This window comes from Lonchura striata, chromosome Z, assembly GCF_046129695.1.
Source record: "Lonchura striata isolate bLonStr1 chromosome Z, bLonStr1.mat, whole genome shotgun sequence".
Taxonomy (NCBI): Eukaryota; Metazoa; Chordata; class Aves; order Passeriformes; family Estrildidae; genus Lonchura; species Lonchura striata.
Window position 1 is genome coordinate 17,564,553 of NC_134642.1, and position 20,327 is coordinate 17,584,879.

At 39.5% G+C, this 20,327-nt stretch overlaps 1 protein-coding gene across 3 annotated transcripts in view; it reads left to right on the plus strand.

Annotated features, from left to right (window-relative positions):
- Positions 1 to 1,819: 1,819 nt before the first annotated feature.
- Positions 1,820 to 20,327, plus strand: part of UHRF2 (ubiquitin like with PHD and ring finger domains 2) — a 76,113-nt gene continuing 57,605 nt past the window's right edge. The window contains exons 1-2 of one of the 3 annotated variants that reach the window (XM_021531691.3): positions 1,820 to 2,237; positions 15,788 to 16,030. In XM_021531691.3, coding sequence (XP_021387366.1) covers positions 2,085 to 2,237; positions 15,788 to 16,030 — 396 coding nt within the window. In that variant the 5' untranslated portion in view covers positions 1,820 to 2,084. The remainder of the gene's footprint in view (positions 2,238 to 15,787; positions 16,031 to 20,327) is intronic. The other 2 variants (XM_021531690.3, XM_021531689.3) reach the window with 2 other exon arrangements.

Genomic DNA, 20,327 nt, shown 5'->3' on the forward strand with positions numbered 1-20,327 from the left:
TTTTTTGATTAAACAAATGAGGCTCAAATGGTCTCATATTCACATTGAGAAATTTAGATCTCAAAGGGAGAATCATAAATGATGAATGATTTAAAGAAAAAATTTTGCAGAGTGAATAACTGAGAAGAACAGATAAGTAGTAAACTGTCTGACAGTATAATAAATTTTACTTGAGTTAGCCAAATCAGTTAGACCCGTGTCCTTTAGATTAACTTAGTCCATTATTGCATGAAACTACACCTCTAAAGTTTAGACTACCCACCTTCAGCTAAAGACCCTCACTGAACACAAACAATACATTTAAAATACAATGGGCAAAAGATCATAGAATCACAAAAATGGGCAAAAGATCATAGAATCATAAAATGGTTTGGTTTGCAAGGGACTTTAAAAACCATCTAGTTTCAGTCTCCCTGCGATGGGCAAGGGCACCTCCACTAGCCCAAGTTCCTCAATGCCCCATCCAAACTGGCTTTGAACACTTCCAGGGATGAAGTATCCACAACTTCTCGGGCAACCTGTATTTCTGTCTCATCATCCCCACAGTAAAAAAATTCTACTATATATCTAACCTAAATTTCCTTTCTTTGAGTTCAATGGCTATTAAATAGGCATGTAATTAGACATTAGGTATGATTGTACTTCTGTGTTATGAAAGTGTAAATTCTCAGCCTGACTGTAGCTGATTTTGTGAGTTCACCTCTGTACAAATATGAAATAAACAAATAACTCTTATGGGTTAGCTTCTTACACAAAAGACAGAAAAACCTGTATTTGGGACAACACTGTGGGTGAGTAGGCTGGAGGAGTTCACCAGGAAGGGAACTAGTGGGGAAGGCTGGTGACATTCCAGACCGCTTCATGTCACTCAGCAGTGAAAGCTGGGATAAGGAGAAAGAGCAGGGCATTAGGAGATAAGGTGTTTGTCTTCTTAAACAACCTTTAAACTTGACAAAGCTCTGGTTTTGTAGAAATCGATAAATTCCAGGTGCCTGTCAATTTTATGTACTGAAATACTTCATCATTTTGCTTTGTGCTCAGAGCTTTTGGTTATAACTAATTTTTAACAATTTTAATTAGACTATTGCTATTTAGATGTCCATTTTATCACTTTCAACCTTCCTTCTTTGTTCTCCACCTTCCTGTGACAGAGTGACCAAAGGAATGCGTGGCCCCAGCTGCCCAACAGGGCTAGCCCACAACAGCTACGTAACTCCAGATTTTCCTGGTGGCAATTTGCAGAATTACCCACTACAGAAAAATACAGAGAGCCAAACGCACACCAGATTCGGGGCGTAAACGAAGCTTCTTCTTGCCTTCTCTAGTCTCGCCCGGCACTTGCATCTTCCTTCGGGGTAGGGTTGCCGTGTCAGTGTAGGGTTACGCTGGCATGTGATGTCCTAGTGGTGTCCTGGGAGGCGCTGGTCGCGCTCGCTCGGGGTGCCGGGCGCTGCGCCCCACAGCCCGCGCGCCGCCATGGCGACGCCGCCGGCCGCGCGCCCGCCCCTCCCGCCGCGGGCCTCGCGCCGGCCGGGCACGGCGCGCGGGGCGGCGCGGGCGGGCCCGGGGCGCGCGGGGGAGGGGGCGTGGCGGTGCCGCGCGCCCGCCTCGCTCCCCCCGCCCCCGCCGTGCTGTCGGCGCGGCCGCGGCCGGGCGCTCTCGCGAGATCGGCGTTGGCGCCGTGACCTCCATGTGAGCGCGGCGGCGCTCCCCGGTAAACAGTGCCCGGGCCGGGCGATGGCTTCCGGCGCATCCCCGTAGCCTTGCCCGCCGCCCGCCCGCCGGGACCGGCCCTGCCTCGGCGGGATCGGGGAGCGCCGTGGGGAACCGCTCGGCTCCCCTTCCTTCTCCCGCACCCCGCCGAGCGGTACGGGCCGCCCGGATTGCGGGCGGGAGGGTCGCCCCCGCTCCGCGGGGTTTGAAATTCCTGCCCCGTGGGGCCTGACAAAGAGCGGGCCAGGGTCCGGACCCCTCGCCGGCACCTCCCATCACCTCCGTGGGTGCTCGCCCGCGGAGCGGAGCCCGTTCCCACCCCCTGCCCATCCTTCGCCGCGGCCGGCCGAGCGGGCGGCAGGGCGCGCACCATGTGGATCCAGGTCCGCACCATCGACGGCACGGAGACCCAGACCATCGACGACCTGAGCCGCCTCACCAAGATCGAGTGCCTGCGGGAGAAGATCGAGGAGACCTTCCGCGTGAGCCCCGACCGCCAGCGGCTCTTCTACCGCGGCAAGCAGGTGAGGCGGGAGCTCCGCCGTGCAGGCGGACCCCCGGGGGTCTCCCCTAATCCCGGCCCGGCTCTTTGTGCGGCTCAGGCTCAGTCTCCACCCATGTGCTGTTCTGTGAGCTCCCGCTTTTGTTTACTCCCGGCTCTGGGAGCAAGGGCAGCGGGAGCCCGCCCTGAGGGATGCTCCAGGACCCCCGTTTTCCCCGATGGAGTAAAAACCCCAGGGAGTAAAACCCCTCGCCGGCTCCTGGCGAGACCCCTTTGTGTGTTTGTTTTCCCACCTGAGCGGCGGGAGGCTCCTCCCTCGGCTCCCGCCTTCATCCTGCCCGAGTGACAGTGGCCGGAGGGATGCGGGGGCACGGAGGGAGCTTCCCCGCTCTCCTCCGCCGCATCCCGGCCGGCCAGGGCGGGAAGCGGGCCGACCGCGAGCGGTTTCCAGGGAAAACCCGCCCGGGTCCGCACGTGGCGGGGCCTGGAGAGGCGGCGGCGCGGGCACAAGTTGCGGTGCCGCGGTGTCCTCGGCTTGTGAGTCCCGGCGTGTCCCGCCTGCGAAAGGGCGACTGCTGGTGGTCCAGCGAGGCGCTTCGTCCCACCGCGGGAAGCCGCTATGGCAGGGGTGACTGGCTGGAAGTGTTCTGCGAGGTGGTACCTCCCCTCCCCTGGGGGGATGCAAAGGTTTTATTCCGAATGGGTCGCCTCAGGTGTAACTTCGCTGCTGGGTGTAACCTTTGAAGCTGCGTTGGGTAAACTACTCAGTGCTCGGGTAGTGAAAGTGAAGTAGGCGGAAGGCGCCTAATGTGTGGTACATTTCAGGGAGAGTGACTCCGAAGATGCATCTTCTTACAGCAGTGTTGAAGCGTTCACCTAAGCTGAATAATGCACAACAGTGAGATTGCTGCCTCAAACGAGATATAGTGTGTATCTTTACAGACATGTAGAGAAAACTTAAAAAATAGAAATTTATCTCTTAACCAGGAGACAAGCATTAATGGCTAGATTCTAAGCCTAGATTTCCAACCAGTAGCAAATGACTAGTTTTTTGTGTTCTACAGATTAGTGACAGTGAGCACTTGTGAGGGCTGGTCTTTAAGGAGCATTATGTACAAATATGTGTTTTTCTGAGGGGGCCAAATCAAGGAACCATGAATCTTGGAGTCGTGTATCGTGCTTAGCTTTGTTCTATGCTAGCACAATTCTTTGGGTATAGATGTTTACGTGGGGCAAACCCAAGGTTTTTAACCCAAATTTCTCTATCTGAGAAGCAGAGAAGATGAGCCTGTAATGAGTTGTGCTTTCCTTGTAATCTGACAGTGCTGAGACCAATTAGTGTGAACATTTTAGTTAACAGATGTCTTGCCTGAGAAAACGGGATAGTGAAATATTATAGCTGAAGTTGCCTACATGAGCAGCATGTGTGAGTTTGGTTCTTAGCATATCCAGTTTAGGACACAGTTGGGATCATGTTAGTGAAGAGTTAGGGGATTGGGTTTTTATAGTGTTCACTCCCCATAAACGTTAATTTTCTTGTAATTACCATGATTAATTCTCAAGTTTCTTTCTTGATTATGGGTTGCTTTTCTGTTTCCATGGTGCTCATAAGAAAAAAATCAGAAGGGTTGCTCTTGCACAAGTTGATGTTGATAACATGAAGCTAAATAACTTCTCTTAGGGCTGTGATAAAATAACATAATATTTATTTTAATATTAAAAATAAAAAAGGTCACTTTAGTTAAATGTGCGATGAACAGAAAGGAGTATATTTAGGTGAAAACTGAAAAGCCCCCTGAAGATTGATATATGTGTTGTAAAAATTATCTAGGTGAAATCCTTTTCTTGTTTTATCTGGTTAGTGCTCTGTATAGTTAAATCTGCACAGTCTGCTAGTAGAACCATGACTCTGCTACTGAATGCTGCTTACTGTACTCTATATGGGAACTTCTAGAAATCCTTGGTTGTTGCAAGTGATGAGAAGCCTAGCTAAGTAATATCCTCCTAAAAATGGGAGGTATATGAGGTTATAAGGATGTAGAAACCTAAGTGAGTCATTGTTTATGGGCTAAATTTCAACTGCATCATGTTCTTAGCTTGCAGTGGAGAACAATTTCAACTAAGATTTTAAGCTGGAGCCATAATTTCGCAGTTTTTTAGGAGTCTCTGTGTTCAGTAATGTAGTTAATGTGCTTTACTGTAGTTTGCTGTTGTCTGATCTTCAAAGACAAATGAAAGAACTTAAGTGGTCAGTACTTCTCATGTCTGTTTTTAAGGGTTAAAATACCCTGGAACCACTGGAAGAAACCTGGTGTTGTCATTAATGTAGTACTTTCTATTACTGTTGGGTTGGGTTTTTTTTTCTTGTAAATGCCAGGAATAGCACTGCTTTGTTGAATAGGTTGGCATCTCTTACTGCCAGAAGGACCTACCATTCACATGTGACAAGGTAGCATTACTCTGAAACATGTACAGGACATCCTGTGCTCTGTGTGCTCCACATTTCTGCCGAGCTGAATGATCTTACTAGCCACAGAAGTCAAGGCATATTCTAGATTGAGGTGGAACTTTCAGACAAAGTTTTTTAACTCTGCAGTTAGCCAGAGAAGTCTACTGAACATAGAAACCTGCAGTGATGTCTCTTGCTTTCCCCCATGAAAATGGTGGATCATTATTTGGAAGGATTTTCCTATATGGCCACAAATATTTCCTTATGCTGGAATAAAATGTATTTTGACCTTGCTCCACTACAGACTATTCACATCTAATATTTTTCTGTGTTATGTGTTAACTTTGAATAAACTCATTCTTAGAGAAATTCAGAAAAAGCAAGACGACAATCTGATTTCCAGTAGCATATTCTTTCTCCTATTTGGAAAGCATGTGAAGCTGTTCTTGAGAATAGAAATTCTCAATTTATGCATGAAAGTGAAGGAGCTATCCTTTGCATTTTGGCCTATTAGGGCAGATTTTCTGTAGAGCCAAGTTACAGTCATGGTGGGATTTCTAGTTTCTTTCAGTTACAATACTGGAAAAATAGAGCAGTAAGTTTAAATTTGAAAACACACCAGAGAGCTTGAGGTTTTCTGTAATACTTACTGTAAGAGTATTAATACCTACTTATGTTTTGCATATAACTAAACATGCACACTCTTGTATTTCAGCAATATCTACTGTTTGTGGAAGATAAGAACTAATGTCTTTTGTTGGCTTCTCTCATCATCCCATCCCAACCTGTTGGAATTTGAATTCAGTGAAAATTTTTAGATGACTACAGTTAAAAAAACCCATTATCTCAGTATCTTTTCCATAGTGCTCACCAAAGTAGGGGAAAAAAACCATTTGAATCCAAACACTTCTTTGCCAATATATGTAGGAGTCTGTGACTGAAATGACTTTTGAAGTCATTAATCTTGTTGGTGAGGAAACCACTCCTAAGCTGTTTTATGGGAGACTGAAGTCAGCAGGGGGAGGTGAGAATATTGAAGCTGTTTATTTACTTGAGGTAAAAATAGCTGCAAATCAGGCCTACTTCACTAGAAGAAACTAAGCTCTGCTTTTGTGCACAAAGTATGGTAGTATGCATTGTATTACTTAGCCATGCAAGTTGAGTGTTTAGTTTCTCAAACCCACATTGTAATGTCCAAGTATTTGGGTTTTGTTTCTGTAAAATTTAACTGAAACAATAGAGGGGTAAGAGGAGTGGAAGAGCTTTAGCTTTGCATGAGAACATGCTTGTGGTAAAGTAGCTTCAGTAAAACACAGTTAAAAATCTGGCAATAGGGCATGCCTTTATTATATGAAACCTCTAGCTTCTGGGTAACCTGGGCTGGCACATGAATAGTGGGTGGAATCTCATGTGAGTTCAAGCTTCCAGACTTCAAGTTTGTATACAGTATGTTTAAGTCCTTAATACTTACGACTTGGGTGAATTTCCCGAAAGCCAGAAAAGCAATACTTCTGAAGTCTTTCCCTCAGGAATGGGAGTGCTAAGCCTATTCATAGAACAATTGAGTTTCTTAGCACAGACTCTTCCCAGCTTTATTTTGCTTGGAAAATTTTAAATATTTTCAGCTGAAGCTATCCAAACCCCATCTGCTTCAGGCAGAAATCTGGGGTGAGAAATCTTCAGCTGGAGCAGTTAAGTTTTTTATTTTAGAGAAACAGTTTGAAGAAACCTTAGAAGGGAAGTAATTGCCATTCTTTGATGAAGCTGGTAACAAGTAGCTCTGTAGTGTGAGGAGAGTCATCTGGAGTCTTCAGGTCAGATGCGATCAGACTGCATGCCAAAATTCCCGACATATTGAATTCATGGTGTATACTCAAAACTTACCTGATAGTAGGTTGGGTAGGCCTTTATTATACAACTGCAGAAGTTTACTGAAATAATATTTTTGTTAAATTTTTACTGTAAAGCTACTAATGCAATTTACTATTCTTGGATCTGATTGACTTTATTATCTAAAGTACCTAAACAAACTGAAGGCAAAGCAAAGAAACATAGGTGAAAATGGAATCCTTTATACTGGCTTTTATATATTATGTAAGTATTAGGAACCTGAAAAAGCATTATGTAACTCTAAGAAATTACAGCCAATTTTAGGGCTGTATTTTATGGCATATATTTATTCCCAGAATCACAAATACGCTGATTGAAAGGGATGCACAGGTATCATCGAATCCAACTCTTCATCCTGCACAGGACATCCCCAAGAGTCACACTGCACACTTGAGTCACACATTCATGTAATTTATTTAGGATAGTTCAGTACATGTACTTTTTAAAATTAATCTGTAAGCTCTTAGAAAAGGAATATTTTTTTGAATTATCAAGAACTCCACAAACCCTTAGATGCAGAATGCAAGGCTTGCACTGACAACTAATTATAATGATTTTCCATGATAATATGGAATCAAATGTTGATATCGATAATACAGATAGTTATGAGAGGATTCTATTCTTTAAAAGCTGATCTCTGCACTTAATGCTTTAACTGTAAAATTATGTAAAGATGTAGTTGGTTATTGGTGTTTTTTTATGTGGTTTTTAGATTTTTGTTGTTGATTATGGAAGAGATATTAACCAGTTCTTCATTACAGGTGTCCTCACAAGCTGCAGATAGCCATTTGCTCTCGCTGGCACCACTGTTGCTGAACTTCAGTTGCCTTTGCTATAGAAGCCCATACCATCATACAGGAGGTACTTGACCCTTCTCATCTAATCAGTGCAGGGATGGATGATTCTTTCCATGCCTGAGAGTCTTTATGCAGCTATATATTTTGACATGCTTGCTTTTTAAAAAAAAAATTTAATGGCAGTATCAAATAACATCAAAGAGCATCCAGAAGACAGCATGAACTTCCATTTACTTAATTGGAAGGCTCCTTAGAATGGGAAAAGGAGAGAAACCTTGCTGCTCTAACTTCCAGCCAGAAGTTAATGACCAAATGTTCCTTTAATGGGACTTAGAATTTTATCCAAGAAGAAACTACCATATATAAATTAACTTTTTTTTTTCTGTACCTCAGTAACAAAGGAAAAACATAAACTGCTTTTTAAAAGGTTTAACTTAGAAGAGGTGCAGACTTGAACTCCCTGAAATAATTAATTGAGACTGAAAGTAGCTGCCTTCACTGTGATTTTCTGATAAAGAAGCCTTGCAGCTCTTGACTTTCAGCTGTTTTTGTTTTGGTACTAATCTTGTACACTGGAATCTATTTTGGATTGTATTTATTTCAGACCAAAAGGTAATATATGTTGGTACCACCTATACACTCTGCAAATAGAGTATACTCATGCAAATAGTTTTGTAGAAAACCCTCTTGTTTATTGGAGAATGTAAGCTTTTATTCTTAATTTTAGGTACGGAGCTTCAGTAAAAGTGTCAATGTCTTCTCAGAGAAAGCTAGTCTTGTTGATTGAGTATGAAGATGACTAATGTACATTTATCATCGTGTTTATACCAAGATTGATGTGTAATTGCAGACCATATCAGCAACAAGATTCTGTAATTTGTTTCTGTGTTGTGTGGCTTTTTATATCATGTCAAACTTCCTCTTTGTGGGGAGAGTTGAACAAACACAGCATATTTACCCTGTGGTATGATCAAACTCTTTTAGTTGAAACTGCAGTTGTAGAAAAGCTTTTTATAGATTATGAAAGCTTCCATATTCTTACCTAGGAATTATTTTCGCTGTATGCTTTCTGTTGAGACTGTGGGAATCTCTCTGAGACTATGATACCTACTTAATATATGGTTAGTTGATAGTAAGTAATTTGATACTATCCAATGTTCCGACTGCCTTATTTCTTGTATCCAGGGCAGGTCCTTAGCTGTTGTGTAACACACATATGCAGTCAAAAGAGCATGTTCTCTGATATAAAGGCTAGTTTGTCTGGCCATGTTGGGATTTTTGGTGGCATCAGCATTCTTGTAGGCTGCTTTGAAATGTGAGTCTTGTGCAAAAACGTGACAGAGCTGAGTCTAATTTGGACCATATTCTCCAGACACTAGTAATTCCTTAGGTTATTGTGTTATGAAGTGTTGTGGTCTGTCTGTATTCTCTTTTGGAGAAGTACGGATCTAGAACCTGTTAGAGAACTTGGTTTTTCACATAATTCACCTACTCATGTGTTTCTCTAAAAGAGAGGAAAGGCAAAGCTATGATTTTTTAAAAAATACATTTTTAATTGATTAGTAAACTCTCTTTCTTGAAATGAGGGACTTATCTGTCATTTGCTTTTATTTTTTAACAGCAAGCCATGAAGTCCAAATCAAGACAAAAAGCACTAGTAAGTCTAACCTGGGATTTTTTTTTAGTTCTGAGGGTGACCCATGGTTTCTTTGGTATATCTTTTCAAGCACAATTGAAGTTATTTCCTATATAGAAAAGTAAATCCATATTGTAGTTAGATTTTGTGTAAGATTAGTAGGTGTAGCTATTTGGTTTGTATTAGAATTTCTTAAAAATAAGGAGGGGAGATTTAGGAGAAAACTTGCAGGAGTACCAGAGTAAAGCCAGTATGAACAGAATGTGTATGTCTTGCAGAGTATATATGTAAAAACCTCAGTTAAATGTGGAGAAAGTATAGTGAAGCTCTTCAGAACTGGTCTGCTGTAGCCATGTGAGAAGGCGCCTGTAGATCTTGTAGATGTACAGTCTCTGCTTAAAGATGTTTGCTTTCTTTTCCTCCTGATATAATGGATTGTTTGAGGAGTTGCATTATTCAGGGCTGGAAATACCTTGGGCTTTCAACAGTTACTGATACATGTCTAAAACACTTCACTGATGGCATCAGAACTGGCCCATGTGACAGAAGAATGTGGGATGTTTTAGTAGAATGATCACCACACAAAATATTTTTTGACAGAGCAGACTGTATGGAACTTGTAACAAATATTGTTAAAACTACAGTTGCTTGAGGAGGAAGTGCATCTCTTGGAGTTTCTGTACACTTAATTCAGCCTATATTGAATCTCCAAAGACAGTAACTTTCTCAGGTGGTTGGCTACTAGATTCCCCCTTTGTTTTGCTTTTGTTTCTCTTGTACTGACACAACTGTACTTCCATGTGAAACAGTGTCACTGCACAGTTACTGTAAAAACCTTGACCATTTGCCTACTACTGAGAATGTGGTTAATACATGTGTTTAAAGATACCAGAGTCCTTAAGCATTCTTTTGACTAGATTCGAGGTGGAGGTACGGTTTTTCCAGGTGAAATCAAAAATACTGGTCATGTTCTCTTTCAGCTTTGAAAATGTAACCAAACTGAGCACACTCTGAGAATGGCTGAAGTCCATAAACTAAGGGTCCAGTGTTGGGTAGTAAAGGCTATTAAATTGTTTTTGTCCTGAGCCAGTCACATTGCCCAAAATTCTCTGTTAACATGCTGAAAAGCTGATTTTGAGTTTTCTGTTACCAGGTGCTGGTTAGAGGTATGTTTAAAAGTTTCTGTGGAATTTAGTTCCAACAGCCTACTTTAGGCAAGAAAAGTTAGGTTTGTACATCAATCTCAGATGGAAAATACATGAAGTTCTGGAAGTCCACTTTGCTTGCTTGCAGTAAGTACCCAGCAGGAAGTTACAGATTCTTGATTGCTTCAGACTAATACCCTCTGGATAACTTCTGACAAACTCCTAACCAAGTTTGTTTACTGAACTTGAGCTTGAAGATCTTTCCTCTTACACATTTCCTGTTAAATTTGCCATGTAATGCTTGTGCAGAATAAGATTGATGTCACCTATTTTTTCATTCTACTTTGTTAATTAAAGCACTCATCTACATTCATTATAGCTTATTTCATCTGTATTGCTAGATGCAGGTGCATTTCTTGGAAAAGAAGACCTCAGATGATGCTTAAAGGCATGTTGCCCTGATTTTTAAAAGTGTTACATTTTATTTTGAAGTTCTTTTGAAAGTTGCAAAGTTCTCATAAAATATCGTTAACCCTCTGATAAGGTTTACATATTTCTACTAGAATTTTCATGCACTGTCCATGCAAATAATGATTGTTTTGCATTCTTTGTGGGAGGAGAGAATTGATAGACTATTAGTTTGACCAGTGTAGTTGGAGAAATGGCAATTTCATCCTCCAATCCACTGTCACTTTTAGAATTCTATATATTTAGAAGTTAGAAATAGAATTAGTTCTTTTCTCTCTTAAACTCACCAAGCTTCTCTGTATTCATTTGTGTCCAATAGCAACAAAAGCACTCTTTCATAAGTGACTAAAGATCTTGATTGTCAAGTGGAATGGCTGGATTAAGGTCACCCTGCTCCTGGGTCACACATTAAGATATAAGAATTACTATGTGCTTTCTTGGGAGGTCTCTGTACCTGCTGTAGAAGCCATAATGAGTTGTCTTTTTGCTGGGACTTGTAGTTAGTGTGACAGTAATTGGTAAATTATTTATCAGGCAATTTTTTTTTACCCAAGTTATGCAGTATTGTATCACACTCTGCATGATTATTCATGTTCATGTAAGTGCAGCTTCTACATGCTTTTAACGCAATTTGTAGCTTGATGTTTCAGGACAGTTCTTCTAACAGTAGTAGTAGGTAGGTATCAATAACAGTATTGCATTTCTGTGGCTGGTCTTGTGTAGCAGTGTAAGCACAATGCTGTGTTACCTTTAAATATTTATAAAAACCTTCTCTAGGACTGTTTTGAAATTTATAGTGTCTCTAACACATAATGAAAATACATTTGGAAGATGTAATCTGTTTATCAACGTACATGTATTTAGAATAGTGAATGGAGTGTTAGATGCCATAAAGCTAGTTGCTTTTTGGTGTCCTTTTATTCAGAACATGTTAATGAAGTCTTAAAAGCTTTTGAAGCATGCCAGTTTTAAGAGGAATTGAAACTGAAAATGAAATCTACTGCTAAGGAAAAAAAAAGAATCTTTTTCTTACAGCAGTAGGATCAGAAGAGCTAGTAAAATCTCACAAATGAAATTGCCTGTTATTTTTGCTCTAGGACATGTTCTAATCACCTATTAACAAATCATAGCTGAGTTGAAGGAGATTATTTGATATTTGTGTGATTACTTTTGTTTCTCATTTGCATATATAAGGTTGTGATTGACAAGTGACCTTAAATGCTTCTTTTGTAATGTTTGTTTCTTTTCTTTTAAGGTGCTAACATCTAGGCAAACATACTTTTAGGGAATCTTCTTAGTGTCTTTATACAGAAGAATGGGATAAAATTGTCTATTGTAATTCAAGAAAAACTGTTATAAAACTACCAGAAAAACCATCTGCTCTCCTGTGTGAAATGGATTTCTTTAAACACTGTTTTCCAACTTTGTTACTTCAAGGATTTCAGTTGTCAGTGATGAAGTAATAGCTAGGCACAGTTCTTGCAAGTCAAAAAGCAGCTGATTGATTCTTGCAAGTCAAAAAGCTGGTTGAGTTTTTGTGGTACTCTGTTTCTAGAAGCAGGCACTGTTGCAGTGTATCAACTTGGTCTAAATTCATACAGTTCCTCATACTTAGGAGCATACTTCTTGCTCATACAGGAGCTCTTTCCCTATGACATTAGGAGATATGTGAAGTGTGCTTATAGTAATCTTATGTCTGTTACTGTGCTTTGAGACTTAAGTGTGACCTCACTAGTCATAGAATAATCTGGTGTCATAAAATATTCCTGCAGAGAGTACAAGTGATAAAAACAGAGGGGAAAACACAAACCACAATCACTTTGGCAGATTATAGAATCATAGAATTGTTTGGGTTCATATGGACTGTGAAGATCATCCTGTTCCAAATGCTCTGCCATGGGCAGGCACACCTTTCACAGACCAGACTGCTTAGAGCCCCATCCAGTCTCTCCCTAAACACTTCCAGGAATGGGGCATCCACAGCTTTTCCAGGAAACCTGTTTCAGTGTCTCACCCCCCTCTGTAAAGAATTTCTTCCTAATATGTAATTTGAACCAGTCCTCTTTCAGGTTTGAAGCCATTGACTCATTTTCTGTTACTACATGCCCTTATTAAAGATTCATCTTCAACTTGTAGGCTCCCTTTGGGAACTGAAAGTTTGCAATTTGGTGGCCCTTAAGCCTTCTATTCTGCAGGCTGAAAAATCTCAATTTCCTTGTAGGAGAGATGCTCCATCTCCGTCCCACCAGTCGTGGTTTTGGCCTCCTCTGGGCTCACTCCGACAGTTCTTCCTTCCTCTGCTGGGACCCCAGAGCTGGATGCAGGGCTTCAGGTGGGCTCTCACTAATACAGAGCAGAGGGACAGAATCCCCTCTCTGGCCCTGCTGCCTGTGCTGCTCTGGATGCAGCCCAGGACATGTTTGGCTTTTTGGGCTGTGAGTGCCCATGGCTGGGTCAGTTCCAGCCTCTCATCGACCAGTACCCCAAGTCCTTCTCAGCAGGGCTGCTCTGATCTCTTCATCCCAAGCCTGTGGTATCAGGGAATTGCTCTGACCCAGGTGCAGCACCTTACACTTGACCTTATTAAACCTTTTGAGATTCCCATGGACCCACTTCTCGAGCCTGTCCAGTTCCCTCTGGATATCCCATCCTTCAGGTGTGTTAACAGCACCACTCAGCTTGATGTCATCTGCAAACTTGCTGAGTGTGCACTCAGTTCCATTGTCTGCATCATTAAGGAAGATTAATTAATAAGATTTGGATTTTGACTACTACCCTCTGGATGCCACGATCCAACCACTTTCTCAACCATTTAATAGTCTAATTTTTTTACATTTATTCTGTAAATAAGACGACTTTGCAGTCATGAGTTTATTTGGCTGACCATTTAGTTCATATTCATCAAAGGTGACTTGACCAAATGACAGGGTATTTAGGGTTGGAAGGGACCTCTGGAGGTCATCTAGTCCAACCCACACCCTCCAAGGCAGGGAAACTTCAAATAGGTCAGTAGGAATGAGTCCAGGTAGGTTTTGAATGCCTTTGAAGAGGAGACTTGTCTTACTGTTGTGAAGGAATAGGTAGTCTAGGCATGATGGTGTGTGTGTGTATGTGTGTGCATGTTGTTATGGAAGGCAGCTTGTTCCTCAGGGCCTAGCCTTGTTATGTCTTTGTAACTATTCCTGGACAGATTCATTTTCTTCCCCTCATTTTTTTAAATTGGTTTTTATTACCTTTCATGCTAATAGGGAGGACTTGTGGATTACATAACTTAATATGCAGTCATAACTGAAGAATAGATTGTGAATTAGACACAAGACATTTACCTAGCTATTGTAGATGATTCAGAGTTTTCAGATTTACATCTTCACTGAATTAACTTTAACTTTAAATTTTAAACTGCACTATCTCAAAATATTTTTATGTCTGTCTGCACAGGACCTGTCCTGAGAGAGCAGGAGCAAAGACATGTTGCTTAAATACTTCTGGTCTACCAGGAGCAAAGTTATAATTTTTTCTCCAGTACATTAGGTTTCAGAAGATTTCATTATACCACAGGATTCTAGGAACTAAAGTGTAATCTCTGCCATAGGCTGTACAGTCCAGTTGGAACAGGAAAATGGAGAAATCATGTGTCTGTTATAACATCTAATTTATTCACTATTTCAGAATTGATATCTTTTGCAGATATACTGCTGAACTTTTGAACCATTTTGCAACAAAAAAAAAAAATATCATTTGGGAGGGTCTTAATCTTAAATGTGGCCTGGAGTAATGATCAAAAGCAGCAGCAATGTGGATATCTCCTCCAATATGTTTTTGCAGTATCATTATTTGTCTTTGTTTTGGGTTTATTTGTACTTTGGGTATAAGAATAATGCTTTAAAATTACTAACAGTGCTTGTGGTGTGAAAAGCCCACAAATCTTGGATTGTAGTAGGACTACAAGAGCACTTCTATGCCCTTTGTAAAAGAGTTGTCAAAAGTGTAGGAAGTAATGACATGGTGGGATGGAAGAGGTTACTTAAGCACCTTACTTCTCAGTATGAAGAAGGCCCAGGAGTATGAGGTGGTGTTGGTAGTCACCTGGATAATCACAGCTACTGGGGATTTCTGTTTTAAGACTTGCATTTCTTTAATAGTTACAGCATGAAAATATTCAGTATGGTTTTGTGTGCTGTGTGTTGAACTGGTTTGAAAATGGGCAGCTAAGTAAGATTCTTTCCTGTAGCTGTTGATCTTACAGCTGTGTCAGCTTCAACTCAAACTATGAATACTCCTGTTTACAGGTCCCAGGTGTGCATACAGTAGTTATCAGCAGTGAGGAGAGTTAATTTTTTTTGTAAGATTTTAAGTTCATAGAAGAACTGTTTCATTGATTGACTGTCAGTTTCTGTTCATCACAGTCGTGTGCCGTTTAGAGTTATTTAGAAAAAGCAGTGGGGATGGAGATAAATTGTGGATTCCAGTTTAGTCTATCCTGAGATTGTTTGAATGTTAGAGAAAACTATTACTAGAAACTGGAGAGGTGCTCCTTTTTTTTTCTTTTTTTGTTCCTTCTTCCCCTCTTTTTCTTGTATGGATACTTCTCACAAGGTAATGAAAGCTGTTCTGTTTGAAAAAAAATATGAAACATCAATTAGTATTGAAAACAACATCTGTTCTTAGGAAAAGGAGTAGATAACTTTTTTGTTGCTAGAATAGTTTGGAAAGACATCAGTTTTTTAGTCATGCATGTTTTTCAGTCATGCATGCTTTTCTCCCACTGCAGTGTGAAGTAAAGTGTAGCTAATACTAATTTTTTTATTTTAAAGCAATGCATTTTACTTTCAGGTGAATCAAATCTTTGCTTCAAAGATGGTCTAGGTCATTATGGGTATTAACTGAACAAAGCGGCAGTACTTCTTGTATTAGTGTTTTTCTTAGCTTAATTTTAGGTAGATGACATCAGTCTGTAGAAATGTCTGTTCCTAGTTTTAAGCCTTCCAATGATGTTTAATCAATGAAATTATGGTTGTAGTTAGCTGGAGGAGTTTGTGTTTTTCTATGCTCAAGGCATAGGTTTTTATTTATCAGTAAGATATGGCTTTCCACTTCTGGTCTGCACAATTATTGTCTATAAAAAGATTTAAAAACTGCTTAGGTACCTTAAGGTAGAGTTTTACAAGTACACATTTCTTTTGACAGCTTGAAGATGGACACACTTTATTTGACTACAATGTTGGACTAAATGACATAGTTCAGCTTTTGATACGTTCTGATTCTGAAGTTCCTACCACTGCATCTGTGGCAGATCAGGATGGAGAAGTCAATCCCTGTACTGTTTCCAACTGCAAGAACAAAGTCAAAAAAACAAGCAGTGGATCACCCAGTCAGCCATCTACATCATCTCGCTCGTTTCTCATTGATCCAGGCATTGGATTGTACAAGGTATGTACAAATTTCACTCCTGTGGATTTAATTTTATTTTTAGAAAGGTATGGTTTTATTGTTTCAGAGTGCATCCGCATTGCTTTCTATTATGATTTAATTCCCCGCTTTGGCTTAAATGAAATTCACATAATTGAAACTGACTCTTGGAGAGTCATGAGCATGTCCCTTGGATGAATCTCACTTTTCAGGAGAATTCTCAAGCTCTGACACACTTTATTCTTCAAAACAGGTTCTTGAAAAGAGTAGCTATGAAACAAATTCTTGTGGGCAAAAGAAGCTAATAAAAAATGTGTTTCAGTGTTAAAAGTGTAGTTTTTACACTTCTTTTTTCTTTAGGCTTTCCAAATAATTGTTTTAATACTAATGTTTCAGTGCTTCATTAGAACCAGTCCAATTTGCATGGTAATTTTCACACACTTAGGAATGCAGATGAAGAAGGAACATGTCTATGTAAGACCACAGTCACCACAACCCCATCTGTAATATGAAATTACTCCTTTTGGGTAGGACCAAAAATTATAATAAAGAAGGGGTATTTTTGGGACAAAAGGCAGAGGGGAAAAACACCTCTGCTTGGTATAGGCTAATAGTATCTCCTTCCCTGAAGAGGCGCATTTAGGTGGGCTTTGCACCTCCCAGTTGCACTGGAGCAGACCCAGGAATAATTTTCACACACACATGAATATTTATTAATGTTTGGGAATATTATTGTAGCTGAATATGTATTTTTGCATATATATATGAACATTTATTAATATATATGAGTGCTAACAGATATCTGTTACTTTTACTTTCTGTCATGACACATATTAATGCTCTGTGGTTAGTGCATTGCTCACTGGCAATCCTGAACCCTCCTCCTCTAGCTTCAATGAACTGCACTATTGGTGAATCTGGATTGTGGATGTTAGTGAACACAACTAGACTTAGTGCTGAATTAACCAGAAGTCAAGCCCAGTGGTACCCAGCTCTCTGATCTCTGAAATCCAGCTGGAACACCAGGGGGTTCATTTCTGTAGCCTTAATGCAACAGAGGCTGCCAAATTTTTGTAGCCTTAATGCAACAGAGGCTGCCAAATTTTTGTAGCCTTAATGCAACAGAGGCTGCCACACGTATACAAGGTAATTTCAGTTAGACTTTTGTTCGTTCTCTGAGGAATCGGGGAGTCACAAAATCAGTAGCTTAAATGTGGAAACTCAATCTTTTGTATGCATTTGTTACAATGGAAAGAGCTTCAGTTCTTCAGTTCTTAAGCTTTACAATTAATCAAGGAGTGTAAAAGGTAATACGAGAAAGGATGGGGAGATGAGAGAACTGAGCAGATAACTGATCTGAGGAAGAGTACTAAAATGTTTCTTTTTCAAGACTGTTACATTTCAATGTGTTAAATATCAAGTAGTCTCTTAGCTGCTTTGTTCAGGATTAAATCAAAAACTGTAACAGAGAAGGGTGAGATCAGCAAGCATACTCAAGGAAACCTATTTTGTCAAGTCAGCTGAAATTTTTGTGATGTCTCATTCCAAAGAGCTAACACTTTCTCCTTCATTATTGTGATTATTTTTTCAGTCAACAATGTGTTTGAAATGTGTCTAGAGAAAATTAAGGAAAGAGTCATTTCACTGCTTGCTATTTATAGATAATGGTATGAATGGATACAAAGGATTTTTAATTACAGTATTTGAAAACATTGAAGCATATATTTTCCCTGGTATTGTAGTTCAGAGGTTGAAAACTTATTTAATACAAGTGAAAAAGGCCTAGAGCCTAATAAACTAGGCTCTAGGTTATTAGGTGGCTAAATGGGTGGATATGTTTAGTGATTTTTGCATTTCATTGTCAAACAATAAGGTGTAGTTCACCTACTTGAAGAAATGTTTTGTTATAGCTTACTCTGTCTGAGCAGTCCTGTGTCTTGTTGGATCTTCATTCAGGGCTAGACTCAGCAAGATACCTGTTACTTACTCCATGCTGTGGATAGTCCAAATCTCTGTGTTCTATCTCTTTGTCTTCAGCGGCCAGAAGGAAAGTTAGTTGGTATGGAACCTCCAATTCAAAAAACTATAAAAAAATAATGGTAGAGTTGGTATTGGAAATCAAAGTTAATATACATTATTATTTGATGGTTAAAATGGTGATTTAAACAGAGTTTCTCTGTGTGGTCATTGTATATTATATAAATCAGAATCTTTTAGCTTGTTTTATAGCCCAGTTGTACCTGAAATCTGATACAGTTCTGTGGGCTCTGAGGACTAGTAGTGGATGGATTTATGTGCGCAGCTCTTGTTCTTTGTTACTAAGAATTGTTAGTTAGTATCTGGTCTAAGAATAGGGAGACCATCCCAAGGTGGACTTGACATGAGTGAACAACACCACCTTGGCTAAGTAATGGCCAAAAAGAGGAATAACAGGATGAGTTGCAAGAGAGCAGTTACAGTAACAGTGACTTGGGCATGCAGGAATGATTTAGAAAAAAACAATCTCTTTCAGAAGCATGTATTTCATTTTCTGATTCTCATATGGTCAATTTTTCTTTCAAAAAACACTGACTGCAGTAAAAACATTTTAGCCAAGAACACTAGCTTGGAATAAAAATCACACAAATGGAATCTGTAATTAAAATCAGTGTTTGTTTAAAACTGTTCACAAATAGCTGCTAATAAAACAGTTCTTAAACCAAACTCCACTCACACAAAATAATTGTATTATTATGCTCCTCAGTAGTCTGTGGTAATAATTATTTGCTCTTACTCTCTACAAGTGTGGGAAGTATGTTTTGTAATTATTCACATCTAATTACATGTGCATGTATTATAAAGGAATGATTAAGGGAGTTTACATTGATGTATTGTTTTATTATTATTTTTCCATTTTTTGTTGCTCTGGATCTGGATATGATGGATTTTAACTTTGCTAACATGGCTTCTCTAGCACTTGTATAACTGGTTGCATGGAGTAGCAGCAGATGGGGAATTGTTAATAGTGTGTATCTCATTCAGCTGTATTTTGGAGAAGAGGAAGTAAAGCACCACTCTGAGCTGCAACTTGTTTAAACATGTAAGATTACATAGGTATGCCTTCATGAAGGTTCCTTTTAGAAGTGTCAGAATTCACCGTGTATATTTAAAATTGATTGATTTATAATAAGGCTGTCCTTTTCTGATTTGTTTATCATGTGGCTGAAATGCTACTAATAAGCTGTACTTTGAATACTGTAGATTCTAAGAAAGTAAAAATAAAAATATATGTTGGTATTTTACATATGCAGAAGAACAAAACATTAGGTTTGTGAAGTTATCTGAGGAAGAGGAGTAGCAAGAGTAGACCAGGAAGTATTCCTTTAATGGGATAAATGTGTTAGCTCAAAGTGCTATCAGTTGTGCTTTCAGATACTGAAGGATTGCTTCACTCTAAATATAAAACTTACTGGGTTTTGCTCCTGTGAAAATATAAGATTATTCATATCTTAGAAATTAGCCTTTGGAGTGTGTAAGTATCTGTCTGGCACAATGTTGGTACCTGACAAAGACTGTAGCTTAAACCATATGTGTATTTATGTATATGCATAAATGTGTCTCATATTGATAATTAAAGATTTTTAATCTGCAGTAATTCTGTTGTAATAATTTTTTATAGTTGGTATACGGTTGAAGTGGTATTTAAATGTTTTCTTTCAGTGTTCTCATTATTATTAAAGGAACATCTGTTTATTATCTGAAGACTTGAGAAAATTCAACAAGATTTAGAATAGTAAAATGGTTTCGTTGTTCAGTAGCAGTAGTAATACTGAGTACAAAAGGGAGAAATTCTGAGATGAATTCCATTTCTTACAGTTATAACATTCTGTCTGACTCTGGTGGCAACCTATTTAGATTTTTTTCCTATTTATCCTTAAATCTTTAATGATTAAAAAAATCTTGCAGAACAGAAGGGTAGAAAGTTAAATAATAATTCCAAGTTGGAGGCTCAGGAAGGTCTGTAAAACATTTGGTTTTGAGTTAGTATTTTAATACTGTATGTGCTTATCATAGCCATTAAGGACAGTGGATGAAACAAGAGGAAAAGACAGTAGAAGAGAATAAACAAATTTTCAGATTTGAAGAGAAAAAAAGTTAGCATTTCTTTTTAAAATTATATATAAATTATATGAGATTTTAATGAAGGAAGAATAATAAAATACTGGAAGTGCAAATAAAAGTATTTATGACTTTATGAACTTGCAACTGTGATTTATGAGCTTGCAACTAGTTGTAATAGTTGGTTATTTTACTGATAAAGTTAAGCAGCAGCATAGTA